The sequence below is a fragment of the Gekko japonicus genome, unplaced genomic scaffold, assembly GCF_001447785.1.
Source record: "Gekko japonicus isolate JY-2015 unplaced genomic scaffold, Gekko_japonicus_V1.1 scaffold66, whole genome shotgun sequence".
Taxonomy (NCBI): domain Eukaryota; kingdom Metazoa; phylum Chordata; class Lepidosauria; order Squamata; family Gekkonidae; genus Gekko; species Gekko japonicus.
The window spans coordinates 1,981,139-2,001,945 of NW_015163605.1; the positions used below are offsets into that span (position 1 = coordinate 1,981,139).

Consider the following 20,807-nt stretch of genomic DNA (forward strand, 5'->3'; position numbering starts at 1 on the left):
AGCTGTTTTTATCTCCATTAAATTAAAAAGTCAAGCGTAACAAGAATAGTTGACTTTTCCCCCTATGAGGAGCAATGTCTGTGTGCACGTGTGCGTGTGTGTGTGTGTGATGTTCAGGGAAATGCCACAAGTGGGAAGAGTTCAAATCCCCCTTACCAACTCCAGGTTGGGATGAGAAATTTCTGGAGATTTGGGAGTGGAGCCTGCGGAGGGTTGGCTTTGGGGAGGGACCTCAGTGGGGTATAATGTCATAGAGTCCACCCTCCAATGCAGCCATTTTGTTCAGGGGAACTGATCCCTTGCGTCTAGAGAGCCGTTGTAACTCTGGGAGATCCCCAAGCCCCACCTGGAGATTGGCAACCCTACCCAGCATATATCCCCATTTCACACTGGGACTCCTGCAGTTGTTTTGTGTGGCTAGATTACACATGGGGGATGAAACCACAGATGGCCACCCTCATGTGTAGTGTGGCTCTTAGGACTTTATGTATGGTGAGAGAGCCAGTTTGGTGCAGCGGTCACCGAGTTGAACAAGGGTCTCAGAAATTCAAGTTCAGACTCACCATCTGACATGGGAGTTTGCTGGGTGACCTTGGACCAGTCACATCCTCTTAGCCTAACCTACCTCATGGGGTTGTTGTGAGGATAACAAGGAAGAGAAGAGAGCAATATCATAAGCTGTTTTGGGGCCCCGTTAGAGAGAAAAAAGGGGCAACAAATATCAAAATAAACAAACAAATGTGCATTTCTCAGGCTCCAAGGCAACCTTTTCCGGTGCTCAGCACCCAGCTTTACTCATCAATTTTTTTTTTTAGATTTTAGATTTTGATTCAGCATCCTTGGACCTCCAATCTGGTTGTGGCGATGTGCTTGGGAGTGCCGGGTTTACACACGTACACGTTCAGAGCCCATCCGTATTTAGATAGCAATTCCAAACAGGTAACAACAGTCATCCTTGCAGCCTCTCTCAAGGTAATGAGCGTCTTGGCATGTCGAATCAGCTGGACCTCGTTCAGACAGAGCTTTTTCCCCAGATGTCTGAATGCATCCTGACATATGGCACAGAAACCGAGGATCAGAAGCAGAATATCTAAGAGCCCTTTTTTTGTTTTTGTTTTGGCTGCACGTTATTTCTGTCAGACACAAACACGGACATGGGAAGTTACCCAGAGTTAAATAGGTGTCAGCTGTGAAAATATTGTTTTAATTACCTGCTTGAATATGAATAGCAGCATCCACTCTTCTGTTCTTTATATCCTGGAACTTCCTGCGTGCATCATATCCTCTCCAGGCTAAAAATACAAAGGCATGTGTTGCAAATTACCTTCACTTGAAAAGAAAGGCTACAGAGTCAGAGAAGTGCCATGGTTTTGTTTTTTTTTATCCCTTCAGCGCACCCCTCTCCCTCATCCCACCCAAGTGCCAACTCACTTCGGCACCCTGTTGAACGACAGCTCATGACTCAAGTCTGTCTAAGAGAAGCAACTTCAAAAAGTTTATTGCTTTTTTTAATATATGCAAATTCAAAACTATCATTATTTCAGTACTAAAGCAGAAGGTTATTTAAAAAAAAGAAAAGAAAAGAAAAAGGACAGCAGCAACCCTCTAGAAGATCTATCTTCCTTTACACACACAGGCAGTATTAATGCCAGACAGATGGTAACTAACTAGTCCTTGGTACTCTGAAGTGCCAGGGCCATTCTATGAAGTGGTGAGAATGAGGTCATAGGAATGTAAGAAGAGCCTTGCTGGATCACACCTGTAGTCCATCAAGCCCAGCATCCTGCCTTACACAGTAGCCAACCAGTTCCTCCGGACAACCAACAACAGGTTATAGAGGCCAAGACCTTCCCCTGATGTTGCTTCCTGGCTCTGGGATTCTGAAGTTTACTGTCTCTGCATTGTTCTCCATGAATCTTTCACATGGGTGCTATTTTCAACTTGCTCTTTCAAACCCATCCAGCCTGTGGGATCTGCACTGTCCCATGAACCCAACCCCACGCCTGCTGGTACAAAGGTCCAGATGCAGCGTTGCCACTTAGCTCAGCAAACTTTTGAGGAGGAATGACACTACGTTCCTGTTTAAACAACAGCACTTTGTTCTGAAGCTGTTCCTTCCACCTCAGCTAAAAAACGAATGTGACAAATGTGCTGTGCAAGATAGGGTGGTCACAAGTCTCACCAGGCCCTTGCCACCTCTCCATAGGCTGGAAATGGTGCATGGTGCTTGGAACACAATATAGGAAGCTGCATGACAGTGAGTCATATCAATGGTCTCTTAAAGTCAGTATTATCTGCTGTGGCTGGTGGGGGCAGTCCAGGGTCTTGGGCAGAGGTCTTTACCATCACTTCCTGATCCTTTTAGCTGGAGGTGCCAGGGACTAAACTTGGGACCATCTACAAGCAACATAGATGCTCTACCTGTGATCCAGGCCCATAGCTATGTTGGGGCTATTCGGGGTTCCGCCCTCTTTCTTAAAGGGACAGCCCCACAAGATTTTCCCTTGAAATTCCTTCTTTTAAGAAATTTTTTAACACTGGTCCCTTCATTGCCCTTGCTGATGCCTTCCTTTCTCTTCCATACAATGAAAGGAAGCAAAAATATGTGTATAACACAGAGGGAGGAAAAAAATCTGAGGATGAAGCAAAACTGACAGTGTCAAAATTGACAGGTGGACTGGTGGCGGTGAAAGAGTCATATTTGCTTAAGGCAGGGGGGGGAAGATTTTCCTATTCATTGAGAACGTCAGCCCCACCAGAAAAATTTTAGCCCCACAAGCCGCAAAATCCTGGTTATGGGCCTGCTGTGATCCACAGCCAGCTCCTCCCCCTTTCAATATTCACCCCCTCCCCTCCCACAGATCTATCCCATGTTCTCCTCCCTATCCAGTAGTCCTCTCTGACTCCAGGGAAATTTATCTGTGGGGTCACAGGACCCATGTGGACTCACAGACATGCAGGTCGGGAGGCAGCAAAATTATCCTTTCTGCCTACTCCATTAGTACATTTCCACTGATGGAAGAGGTAAAGAGGTGTGATTTTGCCCCCTTTCTGGCAGCAACTTCCTAACCCACATGGCTATTAGTTTATGTGGGTCCTATGATCCTGTTAATATTTCCTGAGGTTGGAAAGGACTGCTGGGGGTGAGAGGAAAGTGGGAATAATCCACAATCCTTGCATCCATTGATCGCTGGATCCAACTCCAGTGTGACATTTTCAGCCTGAGCTTCAGAACTTGGGCAAATTTACAATAAAAGCCTTCAACAGTGTATTTCTCAGTAGGATACGAAATGATGGCATGGTCCTTTTTTAGCCAGTTTGGTGTAGTGGTTAGGAGTGCTGATTCTAATCTGGGAGAACTGGGTTTGATTCCCCATGTCTCCACATGCAGCTGCTGGTGTGACCTTGGGCCAGTCACAAGTTCTCTCAGAGCTGTTCTCTCAGGAGCAGTTCTCGAAAGAGCTCTCTCAGCCCCACCTACCTTACAGGGTGTCTGTCATGGGGAGGGGAAGGGAAAGGAGATTGTAAGCCACTCTGAGACTCCTTCAGGTGGTGAAGGGCGGGGGTATAAATCCAATCTCTTCTTTTTAATTAATTGTAATTAGAATAATTTTGTCTGCCGTATTCTAGGCCATCGTATGTAGCAGTCTTAATATAAAACAGGGCATTCACACGCCTGCATTACCATGCCAAAACTGCAGCCAGACTTTTCCATGTTAAAAACACATGTAGGGATTAGAGGGAGAAACAGGAGCAAAAATGGAGGGAAAGCCAAGTTTGCATAATGCTTGAGGAATTTCATAAAACTCTGTGGTACCCTGAGAGTTACCTAGAGCATCACTGATGCTGTGATGTTACTTCTGCACATGCAACTGAAAGTGATGTCCCAGTGTTGAATGATGCTAGTTTCCAGAGTCTCCCCCCCCCCCCAATGCACAACCACCATCCTAGTAGGGATCAGATTGAAACTGAGCATTCTATAGCCAAATGGTGATTATTCTGCACTCAAAATTGTATGAATTCAAGGTTCTAGGAAAAAGCCCACCAGACACATGAGCTAGCTGGAATGTGATGCCTTCTTGTTTGTATGTTTCCCCCCCATGCTTGCTTTAAAGGCAGTTTACAATCTTTTTTCTTCTTTCATAGCCTTGGAAAGACATTTAGCAAGAATGGACTGCCTTTGTTTACAGGCAAAGGCTATAAAAATGTTTTAAGCAAAGACATTAACGATTACTAATTTGGTAAGTTAGTAATGAATCACTGTAATATCCGCATCAGTTAATGGGAAGGAAAGAACCCACCGCATGTTATTTTGATTTCACACCGAACAATTAAGAAAATGGATAGGCAAATCTGCATTCAGTTTAAAGTCTTGAAGCTCTGGGATCATCTATGATTATCGGGGAACTCAGAACATTTACCTGACTGAATGGCAACAGCGCTGTTTGCTCTTTTCTCTCTGAGTTTCTTGTACCTTCTCGCTCCAAGCCATCCTTTCGTGTAAGCCTGCATGACGACCACCCTGCCTATAACTTCACGCAGACACAAGTTCAGTTGTTCAACATGGTAATACTTCAAGAAAACCTGAAATGAAAGAATTGGGTCCACATGGCAGACCTTTTTAGACTTACAGTAACATGTACCAGTAGCCCACCAAGTGTGCATAAGGAGAGCACTGCTAGCAATGTATATTGCTGGTGTATATGGTCACCATGTTTAGTGAACAGGGGCAACATGTGTATTTACCATGTGTATACAGCCTTGGTACGTGTAAATTCCAGTGGTCACTTTGCATGTACTAAGACATGGGAAAGACACATGCTGCCCCTATTCACACAAGATGGCGACCGCACACATATAGGGAAGGTCACAACGCATAGTTCCCTCTAAGCTGAGTTGGTGTGAGCTAGCTCACAGATTTTTAGCCTCCGGCTCACACATTTTTGTCTTAGCTCAGGAAGGATGGCTCCAGAGCAGACTAATTTATGCAGCAGCCAAATCGCTCGCTCACAACTTTAATGCCAGTAGCTCACAAAGTAGAATTTTTGCTCACTCCACAGCTTAGAGGGAACATTGGTCACAAGTAGTATCCTCACCCATTACATGCGATTGGTGGGCTCCCTGTATGCATAACTCTAGCATCTGAAAAGCTCTCGCATAACATGGCAACCAAAAGTAAATAATATCTCTTGGAAAGCGGCAACGGAATTGCCCACTGATGCTCTATGTCACAGCTTGTGGACCTTTGTAAAACATGTTTGCACATTGCTGTTTAAATTAATGGACATTGTAGGAGTTCTTTAAAAACTGATCCCCTCTAAAGTATACACAAAAATGCCAGCTAATTTAGCATATTCAGTGGCTACAGACTACCAGTTGTAACTTAATACAGAGGTCATTTTGGGGGGGGAACGCAGTTCCCCCGGGTGAGGTACAGGGGGCGGGGCACATGATGAAGCCCCGCCCCCTGCTTCCGGCCGCCCCGCTTCCGGCCCTCATTCAGCCAGGAGGAGGCAGGAGAAGAGGGAGGGTAAGTTGCTTCCTCCCTGCCTCTCCCCATCCCTGCCTGCCTGGGGCCAGGGAGGGCCTTCGCAGGGCTTCCTTGTACTCCCGCCGGCCTTGCAGGTCCACCACCGGGCCCCTCATGGGGCTCAGCAGTGGAGCTGCAAGGCCGCCGGCAGCGGCCGGGACCGTTGGGGGCGGGGTGTGTGGTCTTATGACACACTTCCGGTGATGTCAGGGTGTGTGGCCTTATGACACACTTCCGGTGATGTCAGGGGGTGTGGCATATGCTAATGAGTTATGCTAATGAGTTCCCCTAGCTCTTTTTCTACGAAACGACCCCTGACTTAATACATTGTACATGCAACTATGTGGCTGGCATAGACCAGGTGGGAGAATTACAAATGTGAATCAGAAATAGCCCTCAGCTCAAAGAATGCTAACAAATTTGCATGAAGGGTTCAGCCCTGCCTTCTTCCTGATCTCTTTAGGATTTTTTTGTGTAAGGAGCATTTTTAAATGGAGAAGCAATCAAACATGAAGCTTTCCAATCTGCATTTTTGCATTCTCAAGGGGGGGGGGGGATACACCACTTGAATTGTTTGCCTGCTGAGACTAACTCTTAGAAGCAATGTAAAAGTTAAGTCAGGCACATGGTACAAACTATATATAATCTCAAAAAGCTATAATCCACCCACCAATATGCTCACACTGTGTATATAGGCAGTTCTTAAATGCTGTGGCTTTCTAAGGCTTTTAAAAGAGTGCATTTTTAATTAGAATATAGGGCCACTAAGGAGGGGATTGGAGGGACAAAATTCCCAGGGCTCAAGTAGGGCTACCAGGTCCCCGGAGGGGGGTTGCCTGCTCTAGGGGCCCCCGACCCAGTGACCCAGATCTGGCCACCGGGGGGAACCCTGCCCCCAAAGTGCCTGAATTGGGCTGACGTGCCTGGCGCGATGATGTCACCCACCAGGCACATTGTCAGGGGACGCTCTTGTGTTCAACCTTAAAACTCTATGGTACCATAGAGTTTTAAGGCCAAATGCTAGAGTGCCCCTCAATGACATGCCTGGCGGGATGATGTCACTTTTGGGTGACATCATTGCTGGGTATGCACGCTATGCGGAAGAGAGAGACTCCCAGACACGGAGCTTCTCCCCCCCACTGGATTGCCAGGTAGGAACCTGGCAACCTTAGGCCCAAGTCAGCTGGAGGGCCCCTGAAACCAGCATTACACTGCATTCAGATGGTATCTGACTTCCCCCCTTTTAATGCAGTTCTGTTAATTGCAGCCACTAGGGATGCAGGTGAGGCAGAGCACAGTAAATAAGGAGTTGCTTTGACTCTGCTAGCCGGGCCTTTTTGCAACATTTACTACAGGGTTGAGGGAGACCCTTGCTCATTAGAACCTGCTAAACCTATCAATAAGGTTGCCAGCTCTGAGGTGGGAAATTCCTGGAGATATGGGTGGTGGTGTTAGCAGTCAGTCCCCTCCTAGAATAACCATAAACACCTTTCTTAAAATATCACCTCCAAATATTAAGTGCAAGACACTGCCTGGCCCAAAATGGATGCTAATAATAATAATAATAATAAAAAGAAACAAGTCTGAACATGAAGTTTAGAAGTGTAAGAGCAACTGTCTGTCTACTACCCTCTCAATGCCCCAGAGAGATGCATAATTTAGGACGATGGGTCTCCCAAAACCTATTGACTCACCCTTGAACTAATTTAATTAAAAGCCAAGCTTCACTTCCCTGTACCCATTTACCCTTAATTAAGCAACACTTGATTCTATTCTCCTAACCCATTAGCCCTTCTTTCCTGGTACTTGTAGGATCATCAAACCTCTCCCTCATCATTGTCTACCTCAAGAAAGCCCATTAAGTTATTGTTTTTCCGGCAAACATATCATACTCACCCGAGGGTACGTTTTGCCCTATATCAGGAGCACCCTGCTTCCCAGCAGTGTATTTGTGTCTTGGATCCTTCCCACACCCCTACTCTTGTGGATCTCCTTCATAAAACACAGGTCATTTTGTTGTTGCTTGCATGGACCTCTGCAAGCATGGTAATTATCACCCTTCGCCAAAAAAGCTTTCTCTCTTTTCCCTCTGTGTAATGTACTGCCGCCATGACCACGTGCGCGACCGTTGGGCCATGCGGTCATGCATAGGTCTGTAGCTTCGATCCCCATGAACAATAGCCGAGCGGATCCTAGCCCGCACCTATCAGAGGGCCAGGTCCGCTGCCGAGAGCCTATGAGACTCTCGGCTACTGTAAATAGCCTATAGCATAGTAGGGGGTGTGTTTTGGTGGTGGGTTTTTCTGGGCATATAAGCCGGCCTGCGAGCCGTCTATCTTCGTCTTGTTCCTGCTAAATAAAAGTACTCTTGCTGAAATCACTCTACGCTCTCAGTACTTTTCACTCTGATTTTCTCTTCGTTAGCTGTTGTGTGTGTGTTTATTGTGTGTTTTTGTTTATTCTTTTCTCACTCTTAATATAAACCTTTCTGGTTGAAGATTCGCCTGGTTTATTTTGAGAGTTCTCTCAAGGGAAAAATCCCTGTATATATAGGTGAGAAATTCCAGTTACCCACCCTCGCTGTGTCTCCTTAAAGCTAATTCCCACAACTAATTAGGAGACTGCCTCTTTGGGTAGCGACTCCCACCTCTCAGCTGTTCTCCCGATCTTTTCTGCAGTTCCTTTAAACCATCCTAGTCTAAATAGACTGCAAAAGAAAAAGGGGGACAGCTAATAGGTGGGGAGCAGTTTCCCAGCCTCTCAACTGTTCCCCTGATCTTTTCTACAGTCCCTTTAAACCATCCTAGTTTAAATGGACTGCAAAAGAAAAAGGAGGACAGCTGATAGGCACAGAGCAGTTTCCCAGCCTCTCAGCTGTTTCCCGATCTCTTCTGGTTTAAAGGGATTGCAGAAGAAAAAGGGGGGGACAGCTGATAGGTGGGAGCAGTTTCCCAGTCTCTCAGCTGTTTCCCTGATTTTTTTTACAGTCTCTTTAAAACAGCCTGGTTTAAATATACTGCAGAAGTAAAAGGGGGGACAGCTGATAGACAAGGAGCAGCCTCCTCGCCTCTCAGTTGTTTTCCCAATCTTCCCAGTTCCTGAAAATATCTGAGATTTTTTCAGGATTTTTTTCATTTTTCTTTAAAATCCTGGATATTTTTGGGATGCTGAAATATACCCCGAAACACTGATACAGTATTTTTTGGGTATATTTTTGGCTAGGGAAGATCTGAATGCAACCCCCTACAGGGGACCCCCCTCCCGGATGCTCCTCTACATGCCCTCTGAGTTCTGCCTCCCCGTTGCTTCGAAATTTGGTAAACATTTAGACTGGGCAGAGACAGTCTGTCTGGAAATGTATCCATTCACCAACTGGCATGAACCTCCACGAACAGCTTAAAACCACAAACTGGGCAAAATTTATCATGAACTTTAGTTTGTGATCCGGTTCATGCCAATCCCTATGCGTGTGTACAAATATAAAATTAGACACATTTCATGAATTGGATCGGGTTGTTTGTTTAAGCTTAGTTCAGGGCTTGAACAGGAGATCTGTTTAGGTTGCCAACCTCCAGGTTCAGCCTGGAGATCTCCCAGAATTGCAGTTCATCTCCAGATTACAGACATTGGGAGAATATGGCTCTTCTGGAGGATGGACTCTATGGCATTATACCCCACTGAGGTCCTTCCTCTCCCCAAATTCTGCCCTTCCCAGGGTTCACTGTCAAATCAGCACGAATTTCCCAAACCAGAGCTGGCAACCCTAAGAACATTGTAACCACTAACCACCAGAGGGCTACAGCTCAAATATATGATTCCTTCACCTGCAGTCCCATGAGAATTGTGTCACATTCTGCCCTTAATATTTGAATCAACTTAAATTGTGGCACAGTGAATATAATAAGACTACCAAATGGCCCTTATTTGAATCACTAGTCCTTGTTCCACATTGCCAACCCCTTACTGGAATGTCCCATATTTCAAAGATCACATCTTTTGATGTCCCCCCCCCCACATTCTCTAGTAAAAGAAGCAGAAGGTAGCATTCCTCAGTGCTGGGACATCCCCAAGAGCTCTAGAGGGCTGCAATATATGTCATTTTTGTGTGAGGCTGTACATTCATTTCTCCTCAAAGGCAGAGCTTTTGGCTAGGGAGAAAATAAAGTTTCACAAGCTATGGAAGTTTAGTGCAAGGACTACAGATAGCTTTCAAACACAGGAAGGCTGTGTAGCTGCTTCTTTCCATTTTACAGCAAGATGTTATAGAGCTATCACATTGACCGTACCTCCTGCTCTAAGAGAAAGGAGACAGAACGTATCCTACCTTTGTTTTCCCAAGTACCCACTTGTCTAACTTGACTTTCTGCAGAATAGCAATGCAGCTCTCTTTGCTGGCAACTGGAGTCTCATGCGCCTTGAAAGCAATATAATAATACCTACAGGAAAAAAAAAGAACAAAGAATAAGTTTGTTGTAGCAGAACTTATGATTCCTAGATTCAGAAATTCCTGTAAATACTGAAGATCATAAGTATTCAGCCAAGAAGTTGGTCAAAGGCAGTATAAATCCACTCTGAGCAATGCTGCATCTACAAGGAGGTTCTTCTCTAGCATAGCTTCCAAACTGGAGTGTTTATTTTTAAGCATCCACATGATATCCTCTAATTGTCCACTTTCCACAGTTTTCTCAGTTCTTAGTATATTCTTTTTCAAACCTGGTTTGACACAATTACGGCTGCCAGGCCTCCTGCTATGGTGAGAATTTTTTTAAAAGTTGGTATTGTGTTTGTTCTCCTGCCAACCTAGCAATTCAAAAGCAAGAAATTGCAAGTAGATAAATAGGTACCACTTCAGTGGGAAGGTAACAGCGTTTCGTGTACCTTGGTGTTTAGTCATGCCAGCCACACGACCACGGAAATGTCTTCGGACAGCGCTGGCTCTTCGGCTTTGAAACGGAGAGGAGCACCGCAACCCTAGAGTCGGATTCGACTGGCTTTCGAGCAAGGGAACCTTTACCTTTACCTTTTGTGAGTGTTGCTATGTCACATCCAGGGAAAACCAGAAGTGATGCAGAGCAGCTCAAGAGTTTCCAGCAATTCCTACAGCCACCCTATGTCACTTCCAGGGTCTCCCTAGAAGTGCTGTAGCAGCGTACATGACGTCATGCTCCACAGGTCCCCACCTTCAAACCTCCCACCAAGCACAGCAAATACCCATAAAGCACATGGCAGCCAATACAAATGACCAGCTTGCTGCAAGTTTAAGTTGATTTGCTTGCAAACTTTAGGGAATATTTTCCACGGTTACCATGCATTCTGCCAGTGGTCCTGAGCACCTACAGACACATCTTCAGCTGTAGTTTCTCTCTTGAAATTACCCACCTAATTCTTATCTGCATACTGGGGAGGAAAGGACACTGGCTAAACTACCCTGCATCCTGGGAATCCCAGAATGTGCTGTGCCTCCTTCCATCAGAATCCTCCTTCCGAAGCAGCCATTTTCTCCAGGGGAACAGATCTCTGTCGGCGGGAAACCAGCTGTAGTTCCAGGAGATCTCCAGCTGCCATCTGGAGAATGGCAACCCTGATGGCATCATGGCTCTGATACGTACATTAGCATGTGGCCTGCGTCTAAGGTTCAGAGTTTTCAATCAGACACCTGCAATTTCAAGTACCGCTTTGGAAATTCATTTTATTTCTTGGTATATTTTAAAGCAACAATGTGTCAGTTTGCTAAATTGGGTGGCATGCAAAGAACCATGAACAAAAACTTCCTCATGCTGTTCCTCCACTGCTTGTGCAAGAGTTCGCCCAGAGCCACGATGAGAGGTGGGCTCCACAGCAGCTATCATTGCACAAAACAAGGACAACCACCTTTCACTTTTCTCCCACAGTGCCTTGGTGGGCATTTTTTCCCATATAAAAAAAGGGCTCCTTAGGATCCAAGGCAATAGTTTTACATCTTCTTTTAAACCCGTAAACTCAACAGCGTTCCTAACTGGAAAATCTGGGGGGGGGGGGGGGGGGGGAATCAGAATATAAGTGTAAACTTTTAAGACCAAATTTGAGAGGGAAGCATTTCCTTAAGCCCCCCCCCCCATTAATTCCATTTGTATCCAGTACTTAAGTGCTAGCTGTCTCTTTATCATAACTGACATTGAGGGATGGTTGAAACAGAGATTCTGTCAAGACTACAATTAGTTTACAACAAAAATGAGCTGCACATCTATCTTCATTACAAAAAAAAAATCACAGGCAAATTCAGGTACCATATCTTCGGCATGGCTGTAAAATTAAGACTCAAGTTAAAGTAAAATCGCTAGGGATGCGCACGCATCAGGAACATGCAGTTCAGTTCATGCCGTGCCCTGTTCATGAACCACAGACCGGCATTAACTTTTAGCCGCCTCACGAACTGGTTCAGTTTGTGAGGTTCGTGACATGGTAGAATGCCCCCCCCCTGCCGGCATGCTAGAGACACCAAACTTGCAGGGGATCTCCAGCTGACTCTCCTCTACCTGCCCTCCATGTTTGGTGAGGATGGGATTTACAGGGTCTGAGTTACATCCCCCCCCCAAGCATTTCCCTGGGGAAATGACCACCAAACTTAAAGGGCAGGTAGACAAGACTCAGCCGAAGATCCCCAGTTATTTTGGTGTCTCTCGTTCACACAGGATCCATTCTATACATTCCTGAAACTCCTGAATCTGCACCTGTCAAAATGAACCCATAATGACAGAAATGTCTAGCAAGAACCCATGTAAGGGCTTCTCAGTAGCGGGTGGGATGTGGGGGGAAGGACCAAGGAGTTTATTATAGCGTATCCATTTCCATAAAACCATAGAGTTTCTGGTCATTCCTAGAGCAATGGCTATTTCTCCCCCTTCCACTGGCTGCCAGACTGCCAGCAGAGGATGGGAGCTGACAACAGGAGATCCCACCCCTAGCAAGCACTGTGGGGCTAACTGTGGGGCTGCACATGCAGAGCCTGACACATGAAGAAACCTAGAGTTGCCAGCAGGGGTCATTTGGGGGGGGGACGCGGGGGACGCCATCCCCCGGGTGAGGTGCGGGAGGGCGGGGCCTGGAGCTCCCTGCTGGTGCCTGCTGGAGGTTGCCGCCGGCTGTGGGGAGGACACACTTCCGGTGATGTCAGGGGGTGTGGCATACGCTAATGAGTTATGCTAATGAGTCCCCCTAGCTCTTTTTCTACGAAATGACCCCTGGTTGCCAGCCTCCAGATGGCACCAGGAGATCTCCTGCTATTACAATCGATCTCCAGATGACCAAGATCAATTCCCCTGGAGTAAATGGCTGCTTTGGAGGGTAGACTCTATGGCATTATACCCTGATGCGGTCCCTCCCTTCCCCAAACCCTCCCCTCCCCAGGCTCCAAATCTCCAGGTATTTCCCAAACCAGACTTGTTAATCGTGTAGTTTGGCCAATACTTTGAGTGTGAATTGGTAGAGATGCAACTTCCTGTTTTCACATAACAAGCTACCTTTCAGGGCTGCCAGGTGAAGAAGAAGAGTTGGTTTTTATACCCACTCTACCCTAAGGAGTCTCAAAGCAGCTTACAATCATAGTCCCCTCCCCTCCCCACAACAGACACCCTGTGAGGTAGGTGGGGCTGAGAGAGTTCTGAGAGAGAACTGCAACCGACCCAAGGTCACCCAGCTGGCTTCATGTGCAGGAGTGGGGAATCAAACCTCATTCTCCAGATTAGAGTCCAAGGCTGTTAACCACTAACCACAAAGTAATTCCAAAACAAAAGCTGGGGAACCATTAAACAAGACTTCAGCTTTTTTTTTTTTTAACCTCTAACCTGATAAACCCCCCTAGTCTCTGTTTCCTCCTGCCTTTGATGGCTTTGTTCTGCCTCTTCAACATAAGAGTTTACAAAACAGCAGCTATTGAACTGGAAGATAAAGAAATGCACCTATTTGTTTAATAATATCAAGGGGAGAAAAAAACTGCTGGCTCATCTGTTTTTGTTGTTAAGTTGCTCAAAAGAATCAAAATACCAATTAACTCGCTGGCTTAGAAAAAAAATCTTTGATATCCTCAGGTTTACTGCCTTTGAAACTCTTGTTCATACCTGCCTAATGGCTTTTTTGATTAGGAACAAAGAAATGCCAGTCTGTTTAGCATTTGACCTGTTTTTCCCCTCAGAGCTTTTTTTATGTTTTCCCACCACTAAGTAACTAAAAATACTTGATTTGTTAGGGCTGAGATTCCCCACTCAATATACAGATTTATAATTTAATTTTATTCCTGTATTTCTATTGCACCATTTTGCCTTCCAAAAGGCCTTCAAGGTGACTTCCGATAAACGCAAGGATATTAAACATGACATTGCCTAAACTCACACTAAAATCAAAACATGAAATCACAACACCAACAAAGCCACATTTTATACAGTGTCAAAACAGCTAAAATAGCAGCTCATGGGGATTACAAGAGAATGAACTGTTGGGAAAGAAATTATTATAGAACTATTCCTGATAAATTAGTTAATTATACCCCACTTTCCTTCCCAATGGGAACCCAAAGCAAGTTACATCATTCTCACAACTACCTGTGAGGTGGGCTACTCTGAGAGCCAGTGATGAGCCCCAGGGTACCCAGAGGAGAACTCCACAGCGGAGCCAGGTTTCAGGCTTGAGTCTCCTAGATCCTTCTCTGACACTACACCATTGCAGTTCAAGAAATGTTACAGACTGGCACAGGCCAGGAAACTCCAGGAAGTGAATAATTATAACAGAACAAACACCACAATTTAAGAAGGATATAGACAAGTTGGAACGTGTCCGGAGGAGAGCAACAAAGATGGTGAGGGGTCTGGAGACCAAGTCCTATGAGGTATGTTTAGCCTGGAGAGGAGACGACTGAGAGGTGATATGATAACCATGTTCAAGTACTTGAAGAGCTGTCATCTAGTGGATGGTGTGGAGTTGTTTTCTGTTGCCCCAGAAGGTTGGGTCAGAACCGACGGGTTGAAATTAAATCAGAAGAGTTTTCTGCTAAACATTAGGAAGAACTTCCTGACAGAGCGGTGCCTCAGTGGAACTGGCTTCCTTGGGAAGTGGTAGGCTCTCCTTCTTTTTTCAAACAGGTTTTCAGACAGACTAGATGGCCATCTGACAGCAATGTGGATTCTGTGAATTCAGGCAGATCATGAGAGGGAGGGCAGGAAGGGTTGCCTCAGTGCTTAGTTCTTGTGGCCCTTTTTTACATGCCCAGGGAAATGTTGATTGCCACTTTGGGGTCAGGAAGCAATCCTGGAGGTTTTTTGTCATCTTCTGGGCATGGAACAGCAGTCACTACAGTGTGGAGGGGAAGGTATTTGTAAATTTCCTGCATTGTGCAGGGGGGTTGGACTAGATGACCCTGGAGGTCCCTTCCAACTCTATGATTCTATGATTCTATAGCTAAACAGCAAAATCCACCAATCTGTGGGTCTTACCTAAAATCAAAATTTATTTCTCTTAACACTGAATTACCGAGAGTCTACACAGATCCCAGGTTAGGGAGAAGCTGCTACTTCCAGACAGAACCTGAGATCAAAATCTCTCCCCCCCCCCCCAACATTTAGTACAGGGCACAGGAAGCTGGAATTAAGATTGCTGGGGAAAAGATCAACAACCTCAGATATGCAGATGATACCACTCTAATGGCAGAAAGTGAAGAGGACCTAAAGAGCCTCCTGCTCAGAGTAAAAGAGGAGAGCGCAAAAGTGGGCTTGAAGCTCAACATCAAAAAAACTAAGATCATGGCATCCGGCCCCATCACTCCTTGGCAAATAGAAGGGGAAGTCGTGGAAGTGGTGACAGACTTCACGTTCCTGGGATCCCAGATCACCGCAGACTGTGACAGCAGCCATGAAATTAAAAGACGCCTGCTCCTTGGGAGGAAAGCGATGGCGAACCTAAACAGCATGATAAAAAGTAGAGACATCACCCTGCCAACAAAAGTCCGCATGGTCAAAGCAATGGTATTCCCAGTAGTCATGTATGGCTGCGAGAGTTGGACGATAAGGAAGGCCGAGCGCCGAAGAATAGATGCTTTTGAACTATGGTGCTGGAGGAGACTCTTGAGAGTCCCTTGGACTGCAAGAAGAACAAATCAGTCAATCCTCAAAGAAATCAACCCTGACTGTTCCCTGGAAGGCCAGATAATGAAACTGAAGCTCAAATACTTTGGCCACCAAATGAGAAGGGAGCACTCACTGGAGAAGACCCTGATGCTGGGAAAGATTGAAGGTCAAAGAAGACGGGGACGGCAAAGGATGAGATGGTTGGACAGTGTTATCGACGCAACGAACATGAAATTGAGCCAACTTCAGAGGACAGCGGAAGACAGGAGGGCCTGGCGGGAGCTTGTCCATGGGGTTGCGAAGAGTCGGACTCGACTGTGCGACTGAACAACAACAACAACAGGAAACCAAAGAGGGGAAAGTATCCACACCTTTGCTTAGCTAGGGAGACTCTTGCAACTACTGTCACGTTTGGGGCTTACAGACCATTGCTGCTTGGGGAGGGTGTATGTGTAAAAAGCTAGAAGTAGAAAAGAGGAGACTGTATGGATGAATAAAGTAGGAATCCTGTGGCACCTTAAAGGCCAATAAAATTTATTCCAGCATATGCTTTTGTGCATCAGAGATAACTTCTTCAGATGCACAGAGGGGTACATCAGTCAGGTCAATTTATAGTCACATCAGAAAGGTTTGGAAGGGAAAATCTTACAAAGAGAGGCTAGTTCAAAATCAAATCCAGTAATCAGTTTATTCAGATGGGGATGCAAGAGTTAACAAAGTGAAGGGTACTTTGCATCACATTCATAATGATGATGATATTACAGGTTGAAGATCTTGAATGTTAAAAAACAAAAACAAACCCCACTAATGTTAACACAACTGTTTGCAAATAGAACAACACCATATCATTGGAAAGACTGTCAGGATCTTTCTTTCTGACATACTACCTTTTAAAATATAAATCATTTTGAGTTTGTTCGGGCTTTTTACACACGGGGAGGTAGTTAAACATGTGATTTCCCATCAGTACCATGAGTTGGCAGAGTTTTAGGAATGACATGATCCCTCTGTATGTATAGATTGGCCGAAGTCCAACTGAATGAAACGCCAAAGGTTAATGTTTATATTACCTAGCAAGACAATGGCTTACCTTTTCACAAACTCCTCAAAGAGAATGCGATGAGAATACCCTTGCCGTCGTATGTTGATGGTCTCTAGAATACCGGTGTAGCGCAGTTGCACTAAAACTCTTGCCTTGGAAAATTTCAGCGCTTCCCGGTCATCATTGGGCTTAATGCAACGAACAAAATGTGGCTGTCCAACCACCATTTTGGATAATAGATCCATCAGAGAATACTAAGAAATTAAAACACAGAATGAAAAGATAAAACAAAAAACCTAAAAAGTGCAAATAATAGCTAAAGAAATGAAATTCTGTGTATGCAGTCTCTTCCGGTCACATCTCCCCTTTCTCATGGAACAAACATAAAAATACACTACAATTTTTTTAAAATGCATGACATCATACCTCATCAGTACAGTCCAATGTGGAGCAGCTCCAGAGTGAACCTATGGGGAACCAGTATGGTTGTAGAGATTATACTGTCAGGCTAGGACTTAGGGTTGCCAACCCCCCCGGTTTGCCAGGGGTCCCCCATTTGGGGGGGGTTTCTACCCACTGCCGGCCAGATGGCCGGCGGGAGAAGCCCCACCCCCAACACCCACAGCCACCCACCTCTCTCCCTTTAAGTGTGTGGAACCCGTGTTTCCTCCCAAGCCCGATCGCCGCAAGCTTGCAAGCTTGCAGGGAAATGTCAACTTCGTGCTCTTAAAAGGGAAATGCGGCTGCTCTTAAAGGGGAAACGCCGGCTCCTGCATTTAAAAGGGAAATGCTGGCTCCTTTAAGTGCAGGGAACTGCTGTTTCTGGAGATCCGGCACACGGGCGGGTGGGGGGGCGGCAGATGTCCCCAACGTGATGTCATCACATCGGGGATGCCCCGCCCCCTCCAGGAACACCCCCAAAGTCCCCCGCTGGGGGTGGAAGATGGACTTGGCAACCCTATTAGGACTGGGAATGCCTGCGTTCAATCCACAGTCTGCAATAAGGTCCACTAGGTAACCTTGGTCTGGCTCTCTCTCAGCCTAACTTAACTCATGAGATTGTTGTGAGGATCAAGGGAACACAGGAGAACCATGTATGCCCCCCTGAGGAAAGGTGGGATAAAAGTGTGATAGATAACTCTGCATAGGATTGCATTGCAAGTGGATGCATGCTAATATTCTGAGACCGATTTCCCACAAGGTGCTGCTCCGCCCTCGCCTCTACTCGATCCTCAAAAAAAAAAAAAAGAGTAGAGGCGGGGGGAATCGGGCGGAGCTGCGGGGCAAAATGCAGCCACGCAGCAAATAGTGGGAAATTGACACATACGACTGGGGGAAAGGGAAGAGTGAGGGCGGAGCAGCGGCTTGTGGGAAATTGGTCTGAGGCTTAATCCTGACAAGATGGGAGTGCTATTGGTGGGTGGAAAGTCTGACCTGGGATTGAAGGTTCTGGATGGGTTTCCATTCCCCTTGGAGGAACAGGTTGGGAATGGGGAAGCAGGTGGCAGCTGAGGCCAGGCATGGCTTTTACCAGCTCTGACTGGATAAACAACTACAGCCTTTCATGGGCAGAAAAGTTCTGGCCACTGTGGGGCATGCCCTGGCAACATCTAGATTAAATTACAGCAGTGAACTCTACATGCGACTGGCCCTTGAAAAGTGTTTGGAAACTTCAACTAGCACAAAATGCTGCAGCCAAGATGTTGACTGGAGTAGGCTGTAGGGACCATGTGACTCCTGTCTTGGCCCATCTACACTCCCAATTTGTTTCCAGGCACAATTCAAGGTGCTGGTGTTGACCTTTGAAGCCCTCCATAGTTTGGCATGAGCATATCTGAAGGGATCGCCTACTCCAATATGAACTTACCTGACTGCTAAGGTCACCTTCCAAGGTTTTGCTTGGGGTGACCCAGCCTTCTGAGGCAGGTGTAAACCTGAGAAAGGGCCCTTTTGGCCATGGGACCAAAACCACGGAACTCTCTCTCCAGGAAGATTTGTCTGTCCCCTTCTGTCACTGTACCTGGCCAGCAGGTGAGGAGCTTTCTTCCCCTTGGTCTGGTGGCCCCTCAGTGGTCCCTCATTCCTGCCCTATATTTTACCTGTTGTTTGTCTGTTACTTTTAAATATGTATTTTAGTTTTGATTTTAATTGTTTTTATGATACGGTTTTAAAATGCTTGTTTTGATTGTTAGCCATCTGGTAGCCCTGATGGGACAGAAAGGTGGGTCATAAATTTTATAAATAAATACGTGTCCCAGATGAATCCCTCTCGCTAAGCAAAAGGTCTTATTTTAAGGCGGTTCTTCTCTGCTTGAGACCATTAATTTAGTAACCATTTACTGAACCTACCTGAGCCCCCACCCCTCATCAACTCAACTTACCTTCTCACAGCCGTTTGATTCTTCCCAACTGTAATGATTATCCAACTCTATGATTCTATGTCATTTCCTGACTAGTTCCTCCATCCCTATCTTGTCCATCTCTGGAAATCCTACTAGACAGATATCATACGTGCTGTACACAGCCCCCAGCACACTGCCAACCTTACAAGGACAGTCACAACAGAATAGTAAAATCACAATATAGGTACCCTGAAATAGGAAGCCACCGTTTGTCTCTTCATGTTGGTTGTTTCGCCAGGGTGTCTCATAATTTCCATAGTGTCAACCTGGAAGCATAAAGTCAGAGGTATACGGAAATATGTATTTATTCAGGAGGTTTACATTAGGTGTTCTCAGCCATGTGCCACCTAAGCCAGATAAACAGTGTAATGCTCAGCAGAGTTACACCCTTTTAAGCTCATTGATTTCAAGCCTGTCAGACCTCAGAGGCTAAGCAGGGTCAGGCCTGGTTAGTACTTGGATGAGAGACCGCCAAGGAAGTCAAGAGTTGCTATGCAGAGGAAGGCGATGGCAAGCCACCTCTGTTTGTCTCTTGCCTTGAGAACCCTACAGGCCAGGGTCACCGTAAATCAGCTGCAACTTGATGGCACTTTCCACCACCAACACTGCTTAGGATTGCAATGCTTTGTTGAGACTGTATTATCTATTTAACTATCCATGCTAAGGAGAGAAGCATCCTTATAAGGCCACTGATTTCAGTGAACTTAGAGCTGGGTAACTCTGCTTAGGTTACCACTGTTCCTGCATTATTAAAAAGTCTGCATTCCACTGAGTCCCTACATCAGGAGTGAACGTAAGGACACAACTAGACATGTTGTCAGACCTGGGGCTGCCGCCAACCTTTTATAGCCTAACAGGGCAATTTTAAAATGCTGTGAGCTCAGTGGGACCAGATACTCTTGTTTCCTCCATGGACATACCTTTTCAAGTGCCAGAACTGCTGCGGGGGGGGGGGGGGGCCCCATCTCAGCGCTTGGAAAGTTGCTTGGCAAAGGGGGATGAGGGTGCCTGGTCACACTTGTGGCATTTTTAAATCACCCATTAGGCTCTCAAATGGTGGTGGTCCTGGGTTGGACCCGAGGATGCCATCACATCTAATCATTCCTTAAGCTGGTATAGGTCAATTGGTAGAGTGCCAGCATGGTATGGAAGAGACCAAAGAGGTACCTCCCATCTTCTGCTTTGAGCACCCCATGAGAGACAATTCCAGTAAGAAATTTAACATTGTCATCCTAAACAGAGTTATGCCTTTCTAAGCCCACTTGTGACTCTCTTCAAGACTGGACTATTAAATCATTTTCACCCATGCCCTACATAAAGAGACAAGTCTTTCACTCCAGGAGGGTCTGCCCAGCACTCGCCTAATCTCCATATACCTTATATTGATCTGAGGGATCATAACAAGATACTATGAGATGCTGCATGCATTAGGCTCTGATAGCAAGGATGCAAACAGAGACATTCTCAGTGGTTCCCCTCCCCTCACTCTTAAAAAAACTCTTTCCAAATTCAAAGCCTGAACACTTTTTGGGGCGGTTCTAAGACCTTCTTGTTTGGGTTAGTTTTGTGGCCTCAGGGTTAAGGGTGGGGGCTTATTACAGATTTATTTTTAATGTGATGGAATTTTCTTCTGTTTTGCTGTGGGGTTTATACCTATATTACAGGCCCCAAACATTTGATATAGGGAGGGTTGTAAAACATTTCTAGGTTCTATATGCTGAATGATAAAAGTGGTTACT

The 20,807-nt window shown here is 45.8% G+C and overlaps 1 protein-coding gene across 1 annotated transcript in view; it reads right to left on the reverse strand.

Moving 5' to 3' along the window:
• Positions 1-20,807, reverse strand: part of MYO3B (myosin IIIB) — a 426,227-nt gene that overhangs the window by 134,874 nt on the left and 270,546 nt on the right. Inside the window, 5 exon segments of the mRNA XM_015407261.1 lie at positions 1,167-1,292; positions 4,422-4,584; positions 9,855-9,966; positions 16,715-16,920; positions 19,257-19,334. Coding sequence (XP_015262747.1) covers positions 1,167-1,292; positions 4,422-4,584; positions 9,855-9,966; positions 16,715-16,920; positions 19,257-19,334 — 685 coding nt within the window.